Source organism: Notechis scutatus, chromosome 3, assembly GCF_049901735.1.
Source record: "Notechis scutatus isolate UNSWTSFEM ecotype Mainland chromosome 3, rNotScu1.2, whole genome shotgun sequence".
NCBI lineage: Eukaryota > Metazoa > Chordata > Lepidosauria > Squamata > Elapidae > Notechis > Notechis scutatus.
In genome coordinates, this window is record NC_142011.1 from 8848507 (window position 1) to 8871334 (window position 22828).

Here is a 22828-nt window from a genome sequence, read left to right on the forward strand (position 1 = left end):
ATTACTTTATAGGTAACTCAAGGTGGCAAACGTACATAATACTCCTTCCTCTTCTTTCCCCCCCGGCAAACCAGCCTGGTGAAATGGATTAGGCTGAGCGAGAAGGACTAGCCCAAAATCACCCAACCAGCTTTCATGCCTAAGGTGGTACTAGAACTCACCACCTCCTGGTGATTGGCCCAAATAACATAGCCAGCTTTCATGCCTAAAAGTGGGATGAGAACTAGAACTCACCATCTCCTGGTGATTGGCCCTAGTCATCCAGCTGGCTTTCATGCCTAAAGCGGTACTAGAATTCACCATCTCCTGGTGATTGGCCCAAATCACATAGCCAGCTTTCATGCCTAAAAGTGGGATGAGAACTAGAACTCACCATCTCCTGGTGATTGGCCCTAGTCATCCAGCCGGCTTTCATGCCTAAAGCGGTACTAGAATTCACCATCTCCTGGTGATTGGCCCAAATCACATAGCCAGCTTTCATGCCTAAAAGTGGGATGAGAACTAGAACTCACCATCTCCTGGTGATTGGCCCTAGTCATCCAGCTGGCTTTCATGCCTAAAGCGGTACTAGAATTCACCATCTCCTGGTGAATGGCCCAAATCACATAGCTAGCTTTCATGCCTAAAAGAGGGATGAGAACTAGAACTCACCATCTCCTGGTGATTGACCCTAGTCATCCAGCCGGCTTTCATGCCTAAAGCGGTACTAGAATTCACCATCTCCTGGTGATTGGCCCAAATCACATAGCCAGCTTTCATGCCTAAAAGAGGGATGAGAACTAGAACTCACCACCTCCTGGTGATTGGCCCTAGTCATCCAGCCGGCTTTCATGCCTAAAGCGGTACTAGAATTCACCATCTCCTGGTGATTGGCCCAAATCACATAGCTAGCTTTCATGCCTAAAAGTGGGATGAGAACTAGAACTCACCACCTCCTGGTGATTGGCCCTAGTCATCCAGCCGGCTTTCATGCCTAAAGCGGTACTAGAATTCACCATCTCCTGGTGATTGGCCCAAATCACATAGCCAGCTTTCATGCCTAAAAGTGGGATGAGAACTAGAACTCACCACCTCCTGGTGATTGGCCCTAGTCATCCAGCCGCTTTCATGCCTAAAGCGGTACTAGAATTCACCATCTCCTGGTGATTGGCCCAAATCACATAGCTAGCTTTCATGCCTAAAAGTGGGATAAGAACTAGAACTCACCATCTCCTGGTGATTGGCCCTAGTCCCCCAGCTGGCTTCCACGCCTAACGTGATACTAGAATTCACCATCTCTCCTGGTTTCTAACCTTGTGCCTTCACCACCAAGACCAAACCGGCTGTTATTATGAGTCATTAATCATATAAGAATATACAAAACAGAGAAGCTCAAAGCCCTAACAGTGTTTGCCTTTCCCTCCTTCTTGTATGAAAGAGAATGAAGGAAGAGCAATTTCTTTTTTTAGTCAAATCTTTCTTGTTTTCCCAAATTGAACTCATATTTTGTTCCCGGCCTCGAGCTCAGGTATTGATAATGGTCCCATATAACTTCTTCAAGGACATTTCAGAATAACAGAGTGGGAAGGGATCTTGGAGGTCTTCTAGTCTAACCCCCAGTGTTAGAGCACCCACTGTTTCTGAAGGCAAATCGTTGCACTGAGTAATTGTTCTCACTGTCAAGAAATTCCTCCATAGTTCTAGGTTGCTTCTCTCCTTGATTAGTTTCCATCTGTTGCTTCTTGTCCTGCCTTCAGGGGCTTTGGGGAATAGGCTGACCCCCTCTTCTTTGGGGCAGCCCCTGAGATATAGCTGCATAGGGCCTTTGGCTCTGATCTTTCTTTGGAAGAAAAAGTGGGACCTGGAATCTTTCTCAGCTAGTCCTGAAAATGTAGGTTTCAAATTCCACCAAGTCTGGAATTTGAAATGGAGCTTTCATTAAAGACATTAATCGGCTGCTGGGTCTTCTACTCTCTGGTTGAATGCGTAGACTTGGAGACTTTTCTTGCACAGAGGCATTGCTTGTTCAGAAATAAATAGTTGTTAAGAATTAAATACTTGGTAAACGCTGTCTACAAGGGAGGAAAGCGGGATGAAGATGATGGAACTTCTAAATGAACTTCTTTGATTAGAGAAAAACGATTTATATTTATGGTGGATTGAAACCACCGAAACAGAAAAACGTGCATGATTCGGGGAAATATAGTGGGGAAAAAACATGAGCTTTTTTTTGTAATCATAGGATAAGAGAAAATTTTGTAATTGTATTTAATTACAAAGGAAGAAATTTAAAAACCTCTTTCATTTTTTTCTTTTTTATTCTTTCTTTCTACACTTTTCCTGTCTTTATTATTAGAGTTTGCCTTCAGATGTTGTGGGTGCTTCATCACTGGAGGTTTTTAAGGAAGAGACTGGACAGTCACTTGTTTGAAATGGTATAGGTTCTCCTGCTTGAGCAGTGGGCTGGACTAGAAGACCTCCAAGGTCCCTTCCAGCTCTATTCTGATTCTGAGTCTTCTCCTGTTCTCAGTTGCTATGGGGAATGAATCAATGCTCTCTTCCCTGTGATAACCCTCAAGTATTGGAAGATGCTATCATATTTCCTCTGAGCCTTCTCTTCATTGGGCTAGACATACTTAGTTTCCTTAACGGTTCATCATACAGTTTAGCCTCTAGTCCCTTTATTCATCTTCGCTGCTCTTCTCTGCACTCTTTCCAGGATCTCAGCATTTTTGGATGGGGTGACCAGACCTGGATGCAGTGTTCCAGATGTGGTCTCACCAGATGTGCAGTGTAAAGCAGTACTATCACTTCCCATAATCTTGAAACTATCCCTCTATTGATGCAGCTTAGGATTCTATTGGTCTTTTTGGCAGCTGCAGCACACAGCTGGCTCATGCCTAAGAGGTGGTTGGACAGGACATCTCCATCCTTCCTGCCGGAAGTAATCAGGGGGTGGACAGCTACCGGTTCGCACCGGTTCACGTGAACCGGATGCTAATTTTACATCTGGTTTGCCAAAACGGTAGTTGCAACAACTGGCTGATCCCGCCCACCCTGCCCCTCCCCTCCCTTCCCAGGAGTCTCCACGCAGCCCATTTTGGATCCCAGGTAAGTGCAGAGCCCCACGGAGGCTCTGGGAGGGCGCTAAATGGGCCTCCCGGAGGTTCCAGAAGGCCAGAAATGGGCCTTTTTCGGCCTCCGGAGAGCCTCCGGAGCCCAGGGAGGAGAGAGATGGGCCTCCCAGAAGACCTGGAAGACCAGAAATGGGCTGGCTTCCGGCCTCTAGAGAGCCTCTGGAGCCCTGGCAGGAGGAAATGGGCCTCCCGGAGGTTCCAGAAGACCAGAAATGGCTCATTCCGGCCTCCAGAGAGCCTCCGGAGTCCGGGCCTCCCGGAGGTTCCAGAAGACCAGAAATGGGCTTTTCTGGCCTCCGGAGAGCCTCCGGAGCCTGGGGAGGGGGAAATGGGCCTCCTGGAGGTTCCAGAAGACCAGAAATGGCTCATTTCCGGCCTCCAGAGAGCCTCCGGAGTCCGGGGAGGGGGAAATGGGCCTCCCGGAGGTTCCAGAAGACCAGAAATGGGCTCGTTTCTGGCCTCCGGAGAGCCTCCGGAGCCCGGGGAGGGGGGAAATGGGCCTCCTGGGGGTTCAAGGAAAATCTCTGGAGCCAGGGGAGGGCCAAAAACAGGCCACCCAGAAGTTCCAGAAGGCCAGAAATGGGCCCATTTCTTACCTCCACAGAGCCTCCAGAGCCCAGGGAGGCCATTTTTGCGATAATTCCCCCACCATGGTGCAGGAGGCTGACTAGGCCACGCCCACCATGGCCACACCCACCCAGCAACCAGACAGAGCACCAGTTGCTAAATTTTTTGAAGCCCACCCCTGGAAGTAATACTGAGCCAAGTAGTATCTATTCTATACCGGTGTGTTTGATTTTTCCTGCCTAAGTGCCTTTATTTCATGCTTCTCTCTTTTTGCACATAAACTTCGTGAAAGTATAATGTGGAGCCATTCTCCATGACAAAACATTGGCGATAAGTAAATTGGAATGAGTCCAATGGCTAAGCCCAAATCTTGTTAGACTGGCAGTGTTCTCAAACTTAGGACTCATATTTAACCACAATAAGAAGTAAGAAGAACATTGTTATACAACTTTTTGGTAAGTAAATATCCAAGTTTTCCTTCTTTTTCTGTTCTTTGCGTGTCTCCTACTGGGGCTTCTTAGTTCCCATGTTAACTTCAACATTTTTCCTAGCTAGGGGAGACATGTTATTTAGCAAATTAACTTTTATCTTTGTTTCCCCCAATATTTTTTTTTATGTTTACTATATAAAGGAAGAGCAACAATTTCAATGTCTATATAAACAGTGTGTTCTCTGGTTACAGTTAGTTGGAGCAATAGCCATCATCATCATCTTAAGGTTCATTAGAATGATCATATAATAAAAATATTTTCTCAATATAATATTAATCCTTAATTGTTAATACTAAATCATATTGCTAATAAACATATCATAATAAACCCTCATGGTAAAATTAATTCTTCACTCATAATTTTAAATGTTCTAACTTCTGTTTCTCTTATTTGACCATAAATAAAACAAATCCCATGTTTCAAAATATTCTGTATCTTCCTTCTCTTTAATTTCAAGTGTTAATCTATCCATTTCTGCACATTCTGCTATTTTTTTTTTTACTATCTTCTCATCTCCACACCTTTCCAATGTTGTGCAAATACAATTCTGGCAGCTGTTAACACATGCAATATTAAATACATAGTCCCTTTATTATATTTTTTTCTGGTATGATACCCAACAGAAATATTTCTGGTTTTAAATCTACGTGTTCCTTTGTCATTTTTTCTATCCAAGTATGTATTTTTGTCCAATATGTTTTTGCTTTTGGGCATGTCCACCATATGTGGTAGTACAAGCCTGGAATCTGATTACACTTCCAACATTTAGCTGACATATCTTTATACATCTTGGCTAAACTTGCTGGTGGAAAGTGCCATCTATATAACATGTTCTATCAATTTTCTTTGTACAGCAGACATTGTTAATTTATAATTTCGATCCCACAACTATTGCCATTTATCCAATCCTATAGAATAACCAGCAAATGAACTTTTATCAGTCCCCAGATTTATCTATCCTGCAAGACACTTGAACTAAATGGATCATGTGCAGTGGTGGTGTTCAAATTTTTTTTACTACTGGTTACGTGGGCGTGGATTGGTGTGCATGGTGTGTGTGGCTTGGTTTGGTGGGCATGGTTTGGTGGGCATGGCAGGGGAAGGATACTGGAAAATCCCCCTCCCCCTCCCACTCCAGGGGAAGGATACTGTAAACTCTCCATTCCCTCCCCACCCCACTAACCTGCTTTTCAGCTCCGTTCTCCTGTGCAGGGCAACAAAAGGAGACCCAGCCGATCAGCTGGGACTCAGCAGGCAGCGAATAGATTGGGGCGGGGCCAGTCAGAGGTATTTACCGGTTCTCTGAACTACTCAAAATTTCCACTACCAGTTCTCCAGAACCTGTCAGAACTGGCTGAATACCACCTCTGATCATGTGGCAGATGTCCAGCAATTGATTATAGAAACCAGAGGTGGTATTCAGCAGGTTCTGACCAGTTCTGGAGAACCGGTAGCGGACATTTTGAGTAGTTCGGAGAACCAGCAAATACCACTTCTGAGTGGCCCCATCCCCATCTATTCTCTGCCTCCTGAGTTCCAGCTGATTGGCTGAGTCTTCTTTTGTCGCCCTGCACAGGAGAACGGAGCTGGAAAGCAGGTTAGTGAGGTGGGGTGGGAATGGAGATTTTGCAGTATCCTTCCCCTCCTTACCCACCAAGCCATGCCGACCAAGCCACACCACGTCCACCAAGCCACGCCCACAGGACCAGTAGTAAAATAATTTGAATACTTCCACAGATAGAAACACAATTTTCTGAGAAAATTACCATGTCAAATAATAAATGAACAGGAAGCTTTGGAAAAGTTTTTTTTTAAAAAAATCAACATCTCTTTTGGAGTCTGATTGCCAGGTCAACTACACTAGGAATATTATTAACACTGCTTTCTCCCACTCTGAGTCGATCTACTTTTAGATCTACTCTAACTTTAAACAGCTTTCTCCAGTCGGTCAGATGCCAACTATGCTAGAAATTCAATTTCTGGCATTCCTGAGCATAGTTAGCCAATGCACTTCGGACCACCAAGTTGAAGAAAACTGCTTTTAAATGAAGACTCTCTTTTCATTTTTACCATGTCAAATTGACTTTGGCACCCCCACAATTTCTTGCAAAATTGAGTTTTCCTGTAAACTACCTGAATGTAAACACTCAAAGTGACCTCCTACCTGAATATATATATATATTCCCCTTTTCATCTACAGCCAATCATCCTCAAAACATAAACTAAAAGCCAAAAAATTCTGGAATAAAATAAAAATTTGGCTGCAAGAAATAACAAAGGAAAAAATAGAATTCAAACCAGAAATGTTTTTATGAGAGATAATTAGAGGCAAATATAAAAAAGAAATCGAATATCTCATAATACATATTCTGACAGCAGCGAGAATAACCTGTGCTCAAAATTGGAAAGCGGAGGGTAATCCCACGGATAATATGTTAATTAAAAAAAATATGGATTGTGCGGAAATGAATAAGCTTACTATGGAGTTGCAAGAGAAGGAAAAAAGAGAATTCCATATGGTCTGGGAGAATCTACATACTTGGATAGATAATAGGAATAATAGATATATAATGTAAATATGAATAATGTATATATGTATATAGATATGAAGATGGAAGATGGAAAAAAACCAATGCTACAATATATTGCAAAAATTGTAAACACGATTTGTGTTTTTTTTAAACTGTAAAACTTTAATAAAATTTATTTTAAAAAAAACATAAATTAGACACGTTTGCAATTTCCCCCCCTTCCTTGAGGAAGGACTTTTAAACTTGGGAAGTACTTTGCCTGATGTTGCTAAACGTTGGGCCTTTTTCAAAACGAAAATGAGAGAAAGAGAAAAAGCAAACCTTGATCAAAATAAAAGAATAACGGAGTTGGAATCTAATACAAATCCTTCCATTCCCCACTGTCGTCTCAGAGCTGAAGAAGCTTCTTGGACGAGAAGTGAAACGTCTTCAAAAGAAAAAAAGAAAAAAGTCCAGTTGCCTCCTGAAAAAAAAAAGCACTTTTGGGACAACCATGACCTGGATGACTGAGAATCTCTACAGGAGGGAGTTGGAAGGGACCTTGGAGGTCTTCTAGTCTAACCCTCTATATTCCAGACAAAGGGTTGTCCGACCACCCAACATACCTGAGCTGCTCTCCTGCGATCATGACCTCAGCTCTATGATGCTGCTCGGTGGCCTTTTGCTTGAAGATGTTGCTCAAGTTCTCCATCCCAGCCTGCTGATTAAAGCCCAGCTCCGGTGAAGAGAGACAGCTGTGTGTTGCGAGCCATGAGGCAGCTACGCCTGCCTTTCCACCAACGTGTTTGCCTTTCTGGACAGAACGGGGCGCCGTGCCAGAAACATCTTGTTAGCACTTTTAACAGGAGATAAAGGCAGGCTGCTTACTTTGGCTGGAAGGGTGAAGGAAAGACCGAGAGGTAAGCGAAGAGGGTGGGAGAGAAAGGCCGTCCCCACGCCGAGAGGCAGAACTGGTCCTGCCTCTTTCCTTCCAGGGATGCCCCGCCTTAACTGGAAGCCACTGGGAATGAGGGTCAAGGGTAGGTTCCCTCTGAGGGAGAAGGACAAGCTTGAGATCAGCTGTGTTGGAACATGTTGGATCTCACCCTTCGACACAGATTGTCCTTGTCTTACAACCACAAATTTCCATTGCTAATCTGATGGAAAGAAGGACGAGGAGGGGTGACAGGATAGCAGTGTTCCAATATCTCAGGGGTTGCTGCCACAAAGAAGAGGGAGTCAAGCTATTTTCCAAAGCACCAGAAGGCAGGACAAAAAGCAATGGATGGAAGCTAATCATGGAGAGAAGCAACCTAGAACTAAGGAGAAATTTCCTCGCAGTGAGAACAATTAATCAGTGGAACAACTTGCCTCCAGAAGTTGCAGGTGCCCCAACACTGGAGATTTTTAAGAAGAGACAGGATAACCATTTGTCTGAAGTGGTGTAGGGTTTCCTGCCTGAGCAGCGAGTTTGACTAGAAGACCTCTAAGGTCCCTTCCAACTCGGTCTATTCTATTCTATTCTATTCTATTCTATTCTATTCTATTCTATTCTATTCTATTCTAATTCTAATTCTAATTCTAATTCTAATTCTAATCTGATTCTATTATTTCTAATTCTAATTCTAATTCTAATTCTATTTCTAATTCTAATCTATTTCTATTCCTTATTCTAATCTATTTTTATTCCTTATTCTATTCTATTCCTAATTCTAATTCTTTCTATTCCTTATTCTATTCCTAATTCTAATTCTATTCCTATTCTATTTTTATGACCATTAGTGTCCTGGCATCATGTGATTCCCTTTTGTGACCTTCTGACAAGCAAAGCCAGGTTTCCTTTTGCAAAGGAATTAATTTTTTTTTAAACGTAAGCATTCTGATAGAGACACAACAGAGCCCTTGCTGCAAACTGGCAGGGGGTTGGACTAGAAGACCTCCCAGGTCCCTTCCAACTCTGTTATTCTATTCTGGGCTGTTAAGCGAGCTTGGTCCCATCTGGCAACCTTTGTCGCCGCAGCTGTTCAGAGAATCCTTGCCGTTGTTCAGTGAACCGTGTGATTGTTAAGTGATTCTTGCTCCTTCCCATCCACCTCCCCTTCACTTTGCTTGCCGAAAACCGGCTGGGAAGGTTACAAACGGTGGTCATGTGATCCCAGGACAATGCAACCATCATAAATACACACCTGCCCATTGCCAAGCCTCCCCGAGCTCTGACCTCATGACCACGGTGACACTGCAATGGTCGTTAAGTGTGAAAAATGGTCCTAGGTAACTTTTTTCAAGGCCGATGTAACTTTGAGGACTACCTGTAGTTGCTATAGTGTTGGCTGTGGCTGCTGCTTGTGTATAGACTGGTCTTGGCTGCAGCTGTTCATATGCTCCTAAATAAATAAATAAATAAATAACCCAGTAGTGACATTCAGCCGGTTTGCACCGGTTCAAGCGAACCGGTAGCAAGGATTTGGCGTGGGTCACCAAACTGGTAGTAACTTCTGGCTGGCCACGCCCCTGACCCAGTCACCCGGTCACCACTCACTCACTTGCCCCACCCACCTGACACTCACCCAGCCTAGTCACTCCTTAAGGTATTTCTTTTTCCCCCTCCTGACAATCAGCTGTTCCTAGGATCAGCTGTGCTGGGATTTCCCTCCCTGTCTTACTGTTTTGCCCAGGAGGCTCCCCTGAGGCCCAGAAGGCCCCCAAAATGGGGTGGGGAGGGGTTTGTTTGCTGCTGCGAATAAAAGACGGGCCTACCCAGTCACATGGCCATGCCCACCAAACCACACCACAGAACCAGGAGTAAAAATATTTGAATCCCACCACTGAAATAACCCCAATTCTTTATAGCAGGGGTCTCCGACCTTGACAACTTTTAAGACTTGCGGAGTTCAACTCCCAGAGTTCCTCAGCCGGCTGAGGAATTCTGGGAGTTGAAGTCCGCAAGTCTTAAAAGTTGCCAAGGTTGGAGACCCCTGCTTTATAGAGTCCTGATCAGTGGCGGGATTCAAATTTTTTTACTACTGGTTCTAGTGTGGACAAGGCTTGGTGGGCGTGGTGTGGCTTGGTGGGCCTGGCAGGGGAAGGATACTGTAAAATCCCTCCCCACCCCATTAACCTACGTTCCAGCTCCATTCTCCTGGGCAGGGCAACAAAAGACCCAGCCGATCAGCTGGGACTCAGGAGGCAGAGAATAGATGGGGTGGAGCCAGTCAGAGGTGGGATTTGCCGGTTCTCCGAACTACTCAAAATTTCCACTACCGTTTCTCCAGAACTGGTCAGAACCTGCTGAATACCACCTCTGGTCCTGATTTTTTTCTGTTCTCCCAAACTTTTCCTTCTTTTTCTCATATTTTTTTTAAAAGGGGGAGGAAGGGGCTGGGTTCCCCCCCTTCCTCTTTCATTTTGAGAGAAGCTCACCTGATTGGGAGTGACCGCCCTAATTCGGGAAGGAAGGAGAATTGGTCAATCAAGAGTAATTACTCATTTCTGAAAACATGTGAAACGAGATGGCAAAACTGAGACTCCTTTGTTAGGTTTAACTTATGGATTGAGCTGAGCTGTTTTTTGTGTGCGCTTGTTATTATGGGTTAGTCCACAATTGGGAAAGGAACTTCCGTTGCTAAGTGAAATGGTCACTAAGAGCTGTGGTGGCGCAGTGGTTAGAGTGCAGTATTGCAAGCTAATTCTGCCCACTGCCAGGAGTTCAATCCTGATTGGCTCAAAGTTGACTCAGCCTTCCATCCTTCCAAGGTTGGTAAAATGAGGACCCAGATTGTTGGGGCCAAAATGCTGGTTCTCTAAACCAGTGGTCCCCAACCTTTTTTGTACCAGGGACCGGTTTCAAGCAGAAACATTTTTTCAAGGACCGGGGGGGGGGAGAGAAATCCGAGTTTGGTAGTTTGCTTGCAGACGTTTCATTACCTGACTAGGTAACATCTGATGTTGTTACCTAGTCGGGTAATAAAACGTCTGCCAGCAAACCACCAAGTTCAGGGAGCGCCTCGGCCCTGCCTCCCTCAGCCCCATCCCTCAGGTGTCTCCCTCCCTCCCTCCCTCAGGTGTCTGCCTCGTTCCTCTCAGTCACTCTATCGCTCCTACAGCAGCCCAGGAAGAAACTGCTTCAAAGAAGCCTGGGGGGGTGGGGTGGCTTTTCCTGTCGCCACAGCTTCCCCGAAGCGCCCGTTTCACCCCCACCCCGCCCGCCCGCCCGCTCGCGGTTCAATCCACAGTGCTCCGTTCTACCTGCCTGCCTGCCTGCCTTCTTCGTTTCGGAGCAGCTTCGGCTGATAAAAAGAGGCGAATAGTTATTATTCTCAGCCGAAGCTGCTCCCAAACAACCAGACAGGCAGGCAGGCAGAAACGGAGCACTGTGGATTGAACCGCGAGCGGGCGGGGCGGGTGGGGTGGGGTGAACGGGCGCTGGAAGCTGCGGCGACAGGAAAGCCACCCCCCCGGCTTCTTTGAAGCAGTTTCTTCCTGGGCTGGTGGAGGAGCGAGAAAGCGACTGAGAGAGCTGAGCCAGAGAGCAGGACAGGCTTGGTTGCTTCCTCCCTCCCCTTCTTTCATTTGTGTCCTTGATCCCGATCCCAGCAGCATTCACCGAAGGCGAAGAAAGCCGCCATTTTTTTAAATTTTTTTTTCTTTGCGGCCCGGTAAAGAGTGCTCCACGGCCCGGTACCGGTCCGCGGCCCGGTGGTTGGGGACCCCTGCTCTAAACCACTTAGAGAGGGCTATAAAAGCACTGTGAAACTGTATGTAAGTCTAAGTGTCTGTTCTATTCTATTCTATTCTATTCTATTTTATTCTATTCTATTCTATTCTATTCTATTCTATTCTTTCCAATTCCAATTCCATTCCATTTTCTATTCTATTCCATTCCATTCCACTGCCATGGTGGCGCAGTGGTTAGATTGCAGCACTGCAGGCAAACTCTGCCCATGGGCAGCAGTTCGAGTCTCACCAGGCTCAAGGTTATCTTAGCCTTCCATCCTTCCGAGGTGGGTAAAATGAGGACCCAGATTGTTGGGAGCAAGAGGCTGATTCTGTAAACCGCTTAGAAAGGGCTGTAAAGCAGCAGCCCCCAACCTTCCAGGTTGGCAACCCAGCCCGGGGTTGCGTGGGGGGGTCATGTGTGAATGGCAAGTGAACTTGTGCATGCACAAGCTCGATTTGTGAATCATGTGAATGGCGCTTCGTGTGCGGAAGAAGGGTGCTTGTGCTTGCACACAAAGCTCTAATCGCGCAAGCAACAGGCACTTGCACAAGTGGAGTGGACTTGTGCTCCCATGCTCCATTTACACGACTGATAAAAGTTCACCTGCTGATGTTCCCCTAAATCTCCCTTTTCCTAGTTGTTTTGGATGGTGTGTAAATGTTGCTTATCTCTATGTGCCTGTTGATAGAAATACCAACTCAGGAAAACATCAAGCAGTAAATAGCCAACGAAAAAAACAATTTCCCACCAACATTGGCAGTGTAAGCTACTGTATAAACAAGGAGCACACCCCCACATAGACTATCACTGATGATGTTATCTAGTTGGGTAGCAAAATGTCTGCAAATAATCAAGCTCAGAGAGCACCAAGGGCTCTATGTATCTTCTAAACACCGACGGGAGGACTTCATATTGGGATGGGTAAGTTTAGGAAAGCTTTAATTCAGGCTAAAACTTAGCCCATTAGGAGCCAATGTGTATGTTATTGTGATAGCAAGAGTCAAAACAGCCTAAAATAGTACCAACAAATGAGATGATGAATGAACTAATTACATTAAGAGCAGTAGATGTCAAAGCCAGCAGGATCTTGTTGGTGTGATCCTTGCCAGACCACCAATATTAACAGATCACAGGGCTCCACCAGTAATGGAAAAAAACCACTTTTTGTCCAAGCAGCACAAAATACGGATGAACCAGAGACTAAAACACAGAAATCAGAATCGGCAATGAAAAAATAGTTGTTCCTCATCCTTCAAATATATAAAGCACAGCTGTGAATCAATCAGGTACCACAGTTACAAAGACAACAATTCAGATGACTGTATCATGGGAACCCACATAGTGGAAGATGGTCCATGTGGTCCAGGATAGAAAGTGGGAGACTGTGAGTCCTAGTCCCACCTTAGCCAGGAAAGCCAGCTGGGTGACTTTGGACCAATCACCAGGAGGCTGGGAGTTCTAGTCCTGCCTTAGCCATGAAAGCTGTCTGGATAACTTTTGGCTGGTCATGCTGTCTCAGCCGAACTCACCTCACAGGATTGTTGTGGGAAAATAGGAGAAAAAGGTATGTTGGATATGTTCGCCATCTTATTTGTAAAAATAAAGGTGGGATAGATAGATAGATAGATAGATAGATAGATAGATAGATAGATAGATAGATAGATAGATAGATAGATAGATAGATAGATAGATAGATAGATAGATAGGGACAAAGATAGACAGACAGACAGACATGGTAGATAGATATAGATAAAAATAGATATAAAGAGATATAGCTATAGCTATAGATAGATATATAGATATATAGATAGATAGATAGATAGGTAGGTAGATAGATAGATAATGATAGAGATAGAGACAAAGATAGACAGACAGATAGACATGGTAGATAGATATAGATAAAAATAGATATAAAGAGATATAGATATAGCGATAGATAGATAGATAGATAGATAGATAGATAGATAGATAGATAGATAGATAGATAGATAGATAGATAGATAGATAGGCCTTCTTGACAGTCATGTAGTATTTGCCATTTCAATTAAGCTTATGATGTTATCATGATTCTACCACCCACCATGATGTCCTCAGCCTCATTTTAACAGGAGTGGCTTATCCCACTTAGCTGTTTGGCCTCCATGTGTTCCTAAAAGTAAAAATAAATGCAAAACAATGAATGATTCCCCTGTTGTGAGCCTAGAATAATAGGGCTGGAAGGGACCTTGGAGGTCTTCTAGACCAACCCCCGGCTCAAGCAGGAGGCCCTCTACCACTGCACCATGGCTGTCCAGTCTCTTCTCGAAAACCTCCAGTGACAGCTTCTGGAGACCAAGCCTTCAGGGTCTCCCCTGAAAATTCCAATTGTGCATCAAAGCTGCTACTTCATCTCAAAGTTGCTGAGGTTGAGAAATACCGATTTTGACTAGAGGAAGCATTAGGATGGTAAAGAGACACCCTCTTGTGGCTAGAGGGGAAAACAAGGTTTGTTTCGTTCCAGACAAGTGGCTGTGCAGTCTCTTCTTAAAAACCTCCAGTGTTGGAGTATCCACAACTTCTGGAGGCAAGTTGTTCCACTGGTTCATTGTTCTCACTGTTGGGAAATGTCTCCTGAGTTCTAAGTTGCTTCTCTCCTTGATTGGGTTCCCATAGATTACTTCTTGTTCAGGTGCTTTGGAAAATAAGTTGGACCCCCTCTTCTTTGTGGCAGCCCCTCAAAGACTGGAATACTACTATCATGCCAGCTCTAGTTAATTTTATTACTTTTATTTCACAATTCATCTTATTTCACAACTTGCACGGGATTGTTACTCTTTTTATGGACTTCCTACAATTAAAAATAAGCACTGCCTAGTCCACCAAATACTTATTGAATATAATTTGGGAAATGTGTGTTTGTTTTCACGAAACTTAGCGTAAGCCGAAGTTTCTCTACCTTGGCCACGTTCAGATGTGTGGACATCAATACCCAGAAGTCCCGACCAGCAAGTCCGCACACCTTATAAGTTGGTCTAAACTTTCAGAACAGGTTGAAATTGTCCCTCCACCATTTTTTAAGAAACCATCAAAGGTATGTGGGAGGCGTATCGTTGACCTGTGATTTTATATTTTTAATGGATTTTTTTTTTCAAATTCTCTTTGTTAAGCTGATCTTCCTCAGCATATTGTCTGCAAAATCTCCCAGTGACTGTCCTCCACTTGGCATACAACAAACACTACATCTTGTAAAATTGTTTTGAGATTACTTTTTCAATGCAGGACAACTGTTTTATTGGAGAACTCCCTTTCCTCCTCAAGTGGAGACCCCGTTTGGCCATGTTATTAACGCTAGAAAGTGGGAGACAGTGAATTCTAGTCCCACTTTAGCCATGAAAGCCATCTGGGTGACTTTGGACCAATCACCAGGAGACGGTGAATTCTAATCTCCCCCGACCTTCCTTTGTCATGAAAACCAATTGGGTGCTTTTGTGCCAATCACCTGGAGAGCGCAAGTTCTAATCCCGCCTTAGGCATGAAAGCCGGCTGGGTGACTTTGGGCCAGTCACTCTCTCTCAGCCCAACCCACCTCACAGGGTTGTTGTTGTGGAGAAAACAGAAAGAGCAAGGTGTACTGGATACATTTGCCACCTTGAGTTATTTGTAAAAGTAATAAAGTCGATACCCACAAACAAACAAAGGTCTTTTAACCAGGATTGAGGTTAGAGACTTGTTCTCTGAAAACAAACCCAAACAGGGAAGTCCCAGCCGATGCAATTCGCAAAATGCAAAACGCAAACGGGAATTTCAACGCAACGTGAAGCCACTTACGAGGATGTTGGAACGGCTTTGTTCCATTTCTCTGACTTTATTTTTTCTCTTTGAGGTGACACTGTCCGCTCAGATCCAGTACCGTTTTGCAAAACAAAGGAACATAACTCACAGCCCTCGTGAAGGACTGTCAAAAATTGTACAGTCGAAAAGGAGCGCGTCTATCCCACAACCCAGCTTCTTCTAAAAAAGAAACAAAACAATCTACTGACCGGTTATTCCAACCAAGAGAGGAAGGAGGTTAAGATCCAGTTACATTTCTCAGAGCTTTGACCCTTTTAACATCCTGTATCTTCTAGAGATGGAGCCCTGCCGTATCCATTCATTTAAACCTTTAGTGCAGAAAATAAAAGGTTTACCACCACTGTGCCTCTACGAAGCGTTTCTAATTTCCCAATCAAGCCCATGGCCAGAATATTCCCTGCAAGGAATCCCCCTTCCAAATATTGCTCGGGTTTGACCCTGCTTAGCTTCCCAGGACAGAAAAGCTCAAATAGGTACAAATTCTGTATCTTCCTTTCGGGATTCAATTAAGTAAAGGACGTTCACCTGATACGGGGAGTTATTGTACGAATTACGACAGCAATACATGTAAGTGCCTACCATGGAAAAGAGGGAGAGTTTTTTTAGGGAAATTAGAGACTGCAGCAAGGCTATAAAGCAAGAGCTCTCAAGTCATTAACTCCAGCATTATGTACAAGGTTGCATTCTCAGCAACGTGCAATGGAAGAAATGGTTCAGAAACATCCCGATGAAAGGTTTGGTTTCAGCCTGACTTTGACCAGCGGCCTTCCATAATTTAGCACCTTCTGGCAGAGTTAAAGCAATTTCCGCTACAGCCCAATGAACACCGGATAGCTATCTGGAGGGCGTGAGGTGGCTGAATCAGAGTTTTGTTACTGTACTAGACTGAAGATATAAATCACCAATCATGCAGAGGGGCTTCACAGCCTATATTTCATAACTTCAGGGCAGCTGATCCTACTTAAATTGCTCTCTTACTATATAGAATTATAGCAGCAAAATCCTGTGGTTTTTTTTTGCTCTCCTTCAATAATGTCCAAAAAAAAAGGGGGGGGGGGGGAGAAGGTTCAAATACATGTCACTTGGTTATGTAGGCTACTTGGGAAATCCTGCACAATTAAATTTGAAATTTGGTAGCTCTGACCTCTTACTTATCTATTTATAACTCAATTTCTTAAAGATTTTGTTGATAATAAAAGTGTTTCTATTATAGGTAGCTGTGAAAAAGAACTTGGAAACCTATGGTTCATTTCTTATGAGAATCAAGAGTGGTGCCTTTTTTTTCCCCCAGAGGCAGCAATACAGAACCGAGAAACAGCTGGCTGTATCCCTGAATGGGGTGCCACCTTCTTCGTCACCAAGGCGATTATGATTTTTAGAGCCCTTTTGGCGTTTGATACTCGCATTTCCACTCTATATAGTTTTACGTAAGGTGACAGCTGTATCATCATCTCAGTTAAAAACTGGAAAGGTAAAGAGATGATACAACAGAGGGAAGGAAGAGACTAGAGTCTTGAAAGGGTATGATTTGAGGGCGCGGGCAGGGAATCAACCCTGCCTTTGGATTTTTTTTTAAAAAAGGGAAAGGTTGCTTTAAAAATAAATATATTTTTATGCAAGGAGTTTAGGACAATGTTTCTCAACCGTGGCAAGTTTAAGATGGGTAGACTTCAACTCCCAGAATTTCCCAGCCAGCTCCGCTCTCCTAGGAGTTGAAGTCCACACCCATCTTAATTTTGCCACTGGTTTAGGAGATGAAGAAATCTTCTGTGAGGTAAAATGCACGTCAAGGGAGACAGAGAGTTCAAGTATGCTCCCATCTCCTTGAATTCCATAGATCAACAATTTAAACAGCACATAGACTGAGAAGAGCAGATGAGCAAAATTAAGGTAGAAGTCCATGCTCGCTCACGTGCAAAATACACAATTAGATTTCTAAGAGAAATTCGGGGAATCGAAAATGAAGAAAAATAAAAAAACTCACGTGCTGCTAGGAAAAACGGACAATTGAGCAAAACAAATAGCCAAGTTAACTATGCCGAGACACACTTTTAAAAAAAGAAAAAAAGTGCAGTTTTTATGAGGCCACAAAATCTCAGAAGTTTAGCAGAAAAAGAAAGCATATTCTTGAAAGTGAGGCGCAGACAGCCTAACTACCTTAGTCTGATTAGAAAGCCCAGAGGTAGTGAAAACTAGGACCAGAGGCTGGGGAAGCAACATTACCAGGAAAGAGGAGAAATTTAGCTAGCAATTTGGGGGGAAAAAATGAGTGAAAAGTACAACACAGCAGCTCAAGCACTTCATATTTCTTCACAAGATAGATAGTGACATATTGAACAATACATAAAAATTGTAGGAAACTATTAATACTTCATGATCTCTTTGTGTTTATCTATGTGCCCTGATATACACACAGAATTACATACAGCAGATGATTTCAGCTAAATTTTTGAGAAACTGGAAGTCCCAAGTATCCAGGTGCTCAGACATCACACAGTTCATTAGCCAAGCCAAAGGTTTTCTTAGATAAAGAAACCAGATTTTCATCCTGGTTCCTGGAAAGCCTCATTGTGACATCCAGCCAATTATACCACGATTCAGTGTTTCCTGCATCTTAGCGGTCTAACACTGCAGTATTTAAATATACATAGATTATTAGAAAAAAAAAAACAATTTACTGATCACAAGCACCAAAAACAGAATTGACATCAGACCTTGTAGAAAAGGATACTGGGTTTTCCCCCCCTCAAATTCATGCAGCATAGCTCAGAATGATATCGGATTATTTTTCAGTATTTTTCTTCCGGGCACTTGGGGGAGTGGAAGAGAAAGAGCAAATTGAAAATCTAATGCAATCTTATAAACGTAATTTTATAAGAGCAAAAGTTCCAAATTATTTGTTTGGTTATAAAAATGTTTGCTTTTGACATTTGTCCCATTTTGAAAACTGCCATCTATCCTGTCTGTTTTTCCATCACTGTTTGTACCCAGCAATTATGCTAAAATTGAGGAATGTATAGAACCTTAAATGGAGAAAAAGGATACAGGGGATTTAATCTAATGTATAAGGGGAAAAGAAAAAAAGGAAAGGTGAGGAATCTTACACAAACATATTGAAAGCAGCCAAAGCCAAGAACTAAAAAAAAAAAAAAAAAAAGCTGTTTGTTTCCTTCTAAGTAAGAGAACTGAAGTTATTAAGCGGACAACGTCCTTAAAAAAAAAAAAAAAACACCCTTAAATAAACTTGGGTCCATCTAATAACTGCTTCTACAATACCTTAAATAATATATTTTGGCTCGATTCCAAGCCATCCCATCTCAGCCACAGTACGTTACTTGGCTAAATAGCCCTCTCTCCCCCACTTCAAACGTATCGGACTACCCAGAAGTCCTCCAAAAACATCAGCTGAAGTCCCCCAAAAGAAGTTGTGCGAGTATGCCGAACGACACATGCGAACGTTGTGCTGGGATGGTAGGCTGGCGTGGAGTGGCTTCCTCCAGAGATTCTCGGGTTTAAGGAGGCTGGGCAAACCCCACAATGAGGACAGCGGCACGGCGGGGATATATCTGATGCGACGATCGTTTCCGTGACGTGACCTGGCTCTTCGTATGGAAATTACAAGAATCCGCAAACCCACGTGGTTGTTGTTTTTTTTATGACGGCGGTTGTAAAGGGGAATGGAACAGCAGGCAGGAGGTTTAAAGAGGCTTCCCCCTTCCGAAAGGATGTTGGGTTAGTCCAGTTATGTGGGAGATTCTTCCATCGGAGGTGTGATATTTTTCCTCCCTCCCACGTCCGCTATGCTGGTGAGAGAACGAGTCCTACCAGTTGTGATTGTCCCATTCTTCTTCAGGAGCTGCAGAGGGTTCTTTTGTGGTCTTCTTGGCAGTCTTTTTGGCTTTGCCCTCCCCTGCGGCGTTCTCCCAGTTGGTCTCCCAGTTCTCCCAGCTGTCACCATTACTGTTCTTGTTGTTGGAAACGGTGCCTGACCCCCAAACATCCCAGCTGTCGGAGCTCTTCTTCTCCGTCGAATTGTCCACGTACGTCCAGCTATCGCTGCTTGGGGACTTGTGGGTTTTGGGGGGGTCTGAATTGCCGAAGGTCTCCCAAAAACTCTGGTCCGCGGTGTTGTTCTGGTAGCCATCGCTTTTGCTGTTCTGGTAGCTCTCTGTATCCGGGGGCCTTTGGGGAAAAGGAGAGGAGAGAAAAAAATAGGGACTTCGGTTAGTTCCATGGAAACTCACCAAGGAGAGAAGCAACCTAGAAATAAGGAGAAAATTCCCTGACCTGGATGGGAGGGACACTTCTCACTGAATAGAAAACAACTTATTTCACAAAGGGCTTTAAAATATTCAGACCTATCGGAAACCTGCTCTGCTTTCAGATCAGTTCAGAAAAAAACAATTACTACCAACCTGCCTTCCATCGAGGATGTGTATACTGCACAAGTCAAAAAGAGGGCTTTGAAAATATTTACAGACCCCTCACATCCCGGACACAAACTGTTTCAACTCCTTCCCTCAAAACGACGCTATAGAGCACTGCACACCAGAACAACTAGACACAAGGAGTTTTCCCCCCAAAGCCATTACTCTGCTAAACAAATATTTCCCTCAACACTGTCCAACTATTTACAAAGTCTGCACTACTATTACTGTTAATCTTCTCATCCCTCCTTATTGCCCATCCCCTCCCACTTGTGACTGCAGGACTGTAACTTTGTCGCTTGTATCCTTATGATTTATATTGACTGTTTCCTAGTATTGTTTGATTGCTTATTGTACCCCATGACTATTATTAAGTGTTGTACCTTATGATTCTTGACTCTTGACGAATGTATCTTTTATGTACACTGAGAGCATTTGCACCAAGGCAAATTCCTTGGATGTCCAATCACACTTGGCCAATAAATAATTCTATTCTATTCTATTCTATTCTATTCTATTCTATTCTATTCTATTCTATTCTATTCTATTCTATTCTATTCTATTCTATTCTATTCTATACTATTCCGCATCCACTCCATATTTTCTATTCTATTCTATTCTATTCTATTCTGTTCTATTCTATTCTATTCTATTCTATTCTATTCTATTCTATTCTATTCTATTCCGTCCACTCCATATTTTCTATTCTATTCTATTCTATTCTATTCTATTCTATTCTATTCTATTCCGCTCCACTCCATATTTCTATTCTATTCTATTCTATTCTATTCTATTCTATTCTATTCTATTCTATTCTATTCTATACTATTCCGCATCCACTCCATATTTTCTATTCTATTCTATTCTATTCTATTCTATTCCGCTCCACTCCATATTTTCAATTCTATTCTATTCCGCTCCACTCCATATTTCTATTCTATTCTATTCTATTCTATTCTATTCTATTCTATTCCGCTCCACTCCATATTTCTATTCTATTCTATTCTATTCTATTCTATTCTAAGTTCTTCATTAAAATATTTTAGTCCCTCGATTTATGACCACAATTGAACCCCACATTTCCACTAAGTGAGACAGTTGTTAAGTGAGTTTTGCCCCATTTTATGACCTTTCTTGCCACTCGTTAAGCAAACCACTGCGGTTGTTAAGGTAGGAATTGAACTGCTGCAGTTGTTAAAGTGAATCGGGCTTCAACATGGACTTTGCTTGTCAGAAGGTTGCAAAAGTTGATCATGTGACCCCTGAGGACACTGCAATCATCCTAAATGTGAGTCAGTTACTGAATTTCTGAATTTTGATCCCGTGACCATTGGGGATGCTGCAGTGGTTGTAAGTGTGAAAAATGGTCATAAGCTACTTGTTTCAGTGCCATTGTAACTTTGAACAGTCACTAAGTGAACTGTTGTAAGTTGAGGACTAGCTCTACTCCTCAAAATATGACCCGAATTGAGCCCCAAATTTCCCTTGCTAAGCAAAACAGTTGTTAAGGGAGTTTTTTGCCCAATTTTCCGACCTTTCTTGCCACAGTCGTTAAATGAATCACTGCAGTTAAGTTAGTAAGACAGTTGTTAAATAAATCTGGCTTCCCCATTGACTTTGCTTGTCAGGTTGCAAAACAGGATCACATGACCCCATGACACTGCAACCGTCATAAATACATGCCAGTTGCTAAATGCCCGAATGTTGATCTGCTGCTGTGGTCATAAGTGTGAAAAACAGTCGTAAGTCACTTTTTTCAATGCTGTTGTAACTTCGAACAATCACTAAATAAAAGGTTTTAAGTCGAGGACTAATTGTACAGGTAGGTCTTTATTTTACGATCACAACCAGGACTAGAATTTACTCTGGTTAAGCAAGATAGGTTTTAAGTGAGTCAAACCCTACGTTACAACCTTTTTGTGGTTATTAAGTGAAAAAATGCTGAATCCGAGTTCACCCAATGACTTTGCTTGTTGGAAGCAGCTGGGAAGTGACTGGTCCTTACAGTGATCAAAACAGTGATCAAATTAGCTTGCAACCATTGTAAACTATTTGCCAAGCCGCTGCCTACATTTTGATTACATGACCGTGGGGTTGTTGTAATGGTCGTAAATGTGAGGACCAGTCACTTTTTTCAGGGGTACTGTAATTTTGAATGGTCTCTAACTGAAAGGTTTTAAGTCAGGGACTACCTCTATCTATTTGGAGATAAAGTTTGCGAAAGTAATCTGGATGTTTTTTTTAAAAAATCTGCATTTTTAAAAAAACAATTATAAAAATGTGTTCCCAGGATATTTTAGGTTTTTATCAGATTTGCTAACCTCCTCCTTAAATTGTTCTCTCCCCAATATGGCTCAGGGTTTGCATAGCTTCAAAATCTGATTAAGAAATGAACCAGTTTTTAATGGTATCTTAGCTGGAATCCTTATCCTCTGGAACACGGGTGTCAAACTTGCTGCGTCGCATTGCTGTCACGTGACGTTTCACGGTGTTTTCCCAATTTGCACAGCTGCGGTGGGTGTGGCCTGTGCATGATGCATCCAGTCTGCAGGCCGCCAGTTTGACACCCCTGCTCTAGAATTATGGTGTCCAGGGGTCCAGAACTGTCCAGAGGTTCATCATGACAAAATTACAGTGAAATAATTTATGTGACATTGAAGGAGATGAGCAGGCAGAACCCGAGGGCGGCGTCAAACACATCATTAGTTTGGAGTCACTATATTCCCATCAGAAACCCAAGTCCAGTCCCCCATGAATTCCGTTGACTCTTATCTTAGCACCGATTTGATGATTAATAGATCGGATTCTTGGGTACAGATTGCACGTAATAAACTTTTGATCAGTGTCAGGTGTCAAGGGAAATCAGGAGATTCAGGCAGATCAAATGGGTATAAAAATTTATTGCAAGCTTAAGCTCTCTACAAGAATCTGACCAACTAGCGGTCATGGGAAATGAGCGGGAGACAAGAAGGCATTCAAGGTAGACTGGACTTAGATTGATTGCAGGTGAGCATGGACTCATGACTTATGAGGCGTTTGACCTCTCCCTTGGGATCAGCCTGGTTATCTCCTACATCAGGCCCAAGTAACCAAGAACAGGAGTTGAAAGTTCAAAGCACTAAAAGTTTATTTTTAAAAGCAAGCTGGCTGGGGAATTCTGGGAGTTGAA

General features: G+C 43.1%; 2 protein-coding genes across 14 annotated transcripts in view; both read right to left on the minus strand.

Moving 5' to 3' along the window:
• The window catches only part of LOC113422459 (DEP domain-containing mTOR-interacting protein-like), a 43077-nt gene extending 35463 nt beyond the window's left edge, over nucleotides 1–7614 (minus strand). Inside the window, exons 1-2 of one of the 2 annotated variants that reach the window (XM_087959179.1) lie at nucleotides 7311–7580; nucleotides 7027–7168 (exon numbers count right to left, since the gene is read on the minus strand). Coding sequence is in view for 1 of the 2 variants with exons in the window: in XM_087959178.1 (XP_087815304.1) it covers nucleotides 7311–7396 (86 nt within the window). In the remaining variant the exon portion in view is untranslated. Of the gene's footprint in view, nucleotides 1–7026; nucleotides 7169–7310 lie in introns of both variants that reach the window. The other variant, XM_087959178.1, reaches the window with a different exon arrangement.
• A 7590-nt stretch (nucleotides 7615–15204) lies between these two features.
• The window catches only part of ARFGAP1 (ARF GTPase activating protein 1), a 47259-nt gene continuing 39635 nt past the window's right edge, over nucleotides 15205–22828 (minus strand). For 11 of the 12 annotated variants that reach the window (XM_087959177.1, XM_087959174.1, XM_087959175.1 and 8 more), the window contains one exon: nucleotides 17521–19414. In XM_087959177.1, coding sequence (XP_087815303.1) covers nucleotides 19054–19414 — 361 coding nt within the window. In that variant the 3' untranslated portion in view covers nucleotides 17521–19053. Of the gene's footprint in view, nucleotides 19415–22828 lie in introns of all 12 variants that reach the window. The other variant, XM_087959168.1, reaches the window with a different exon arrangement.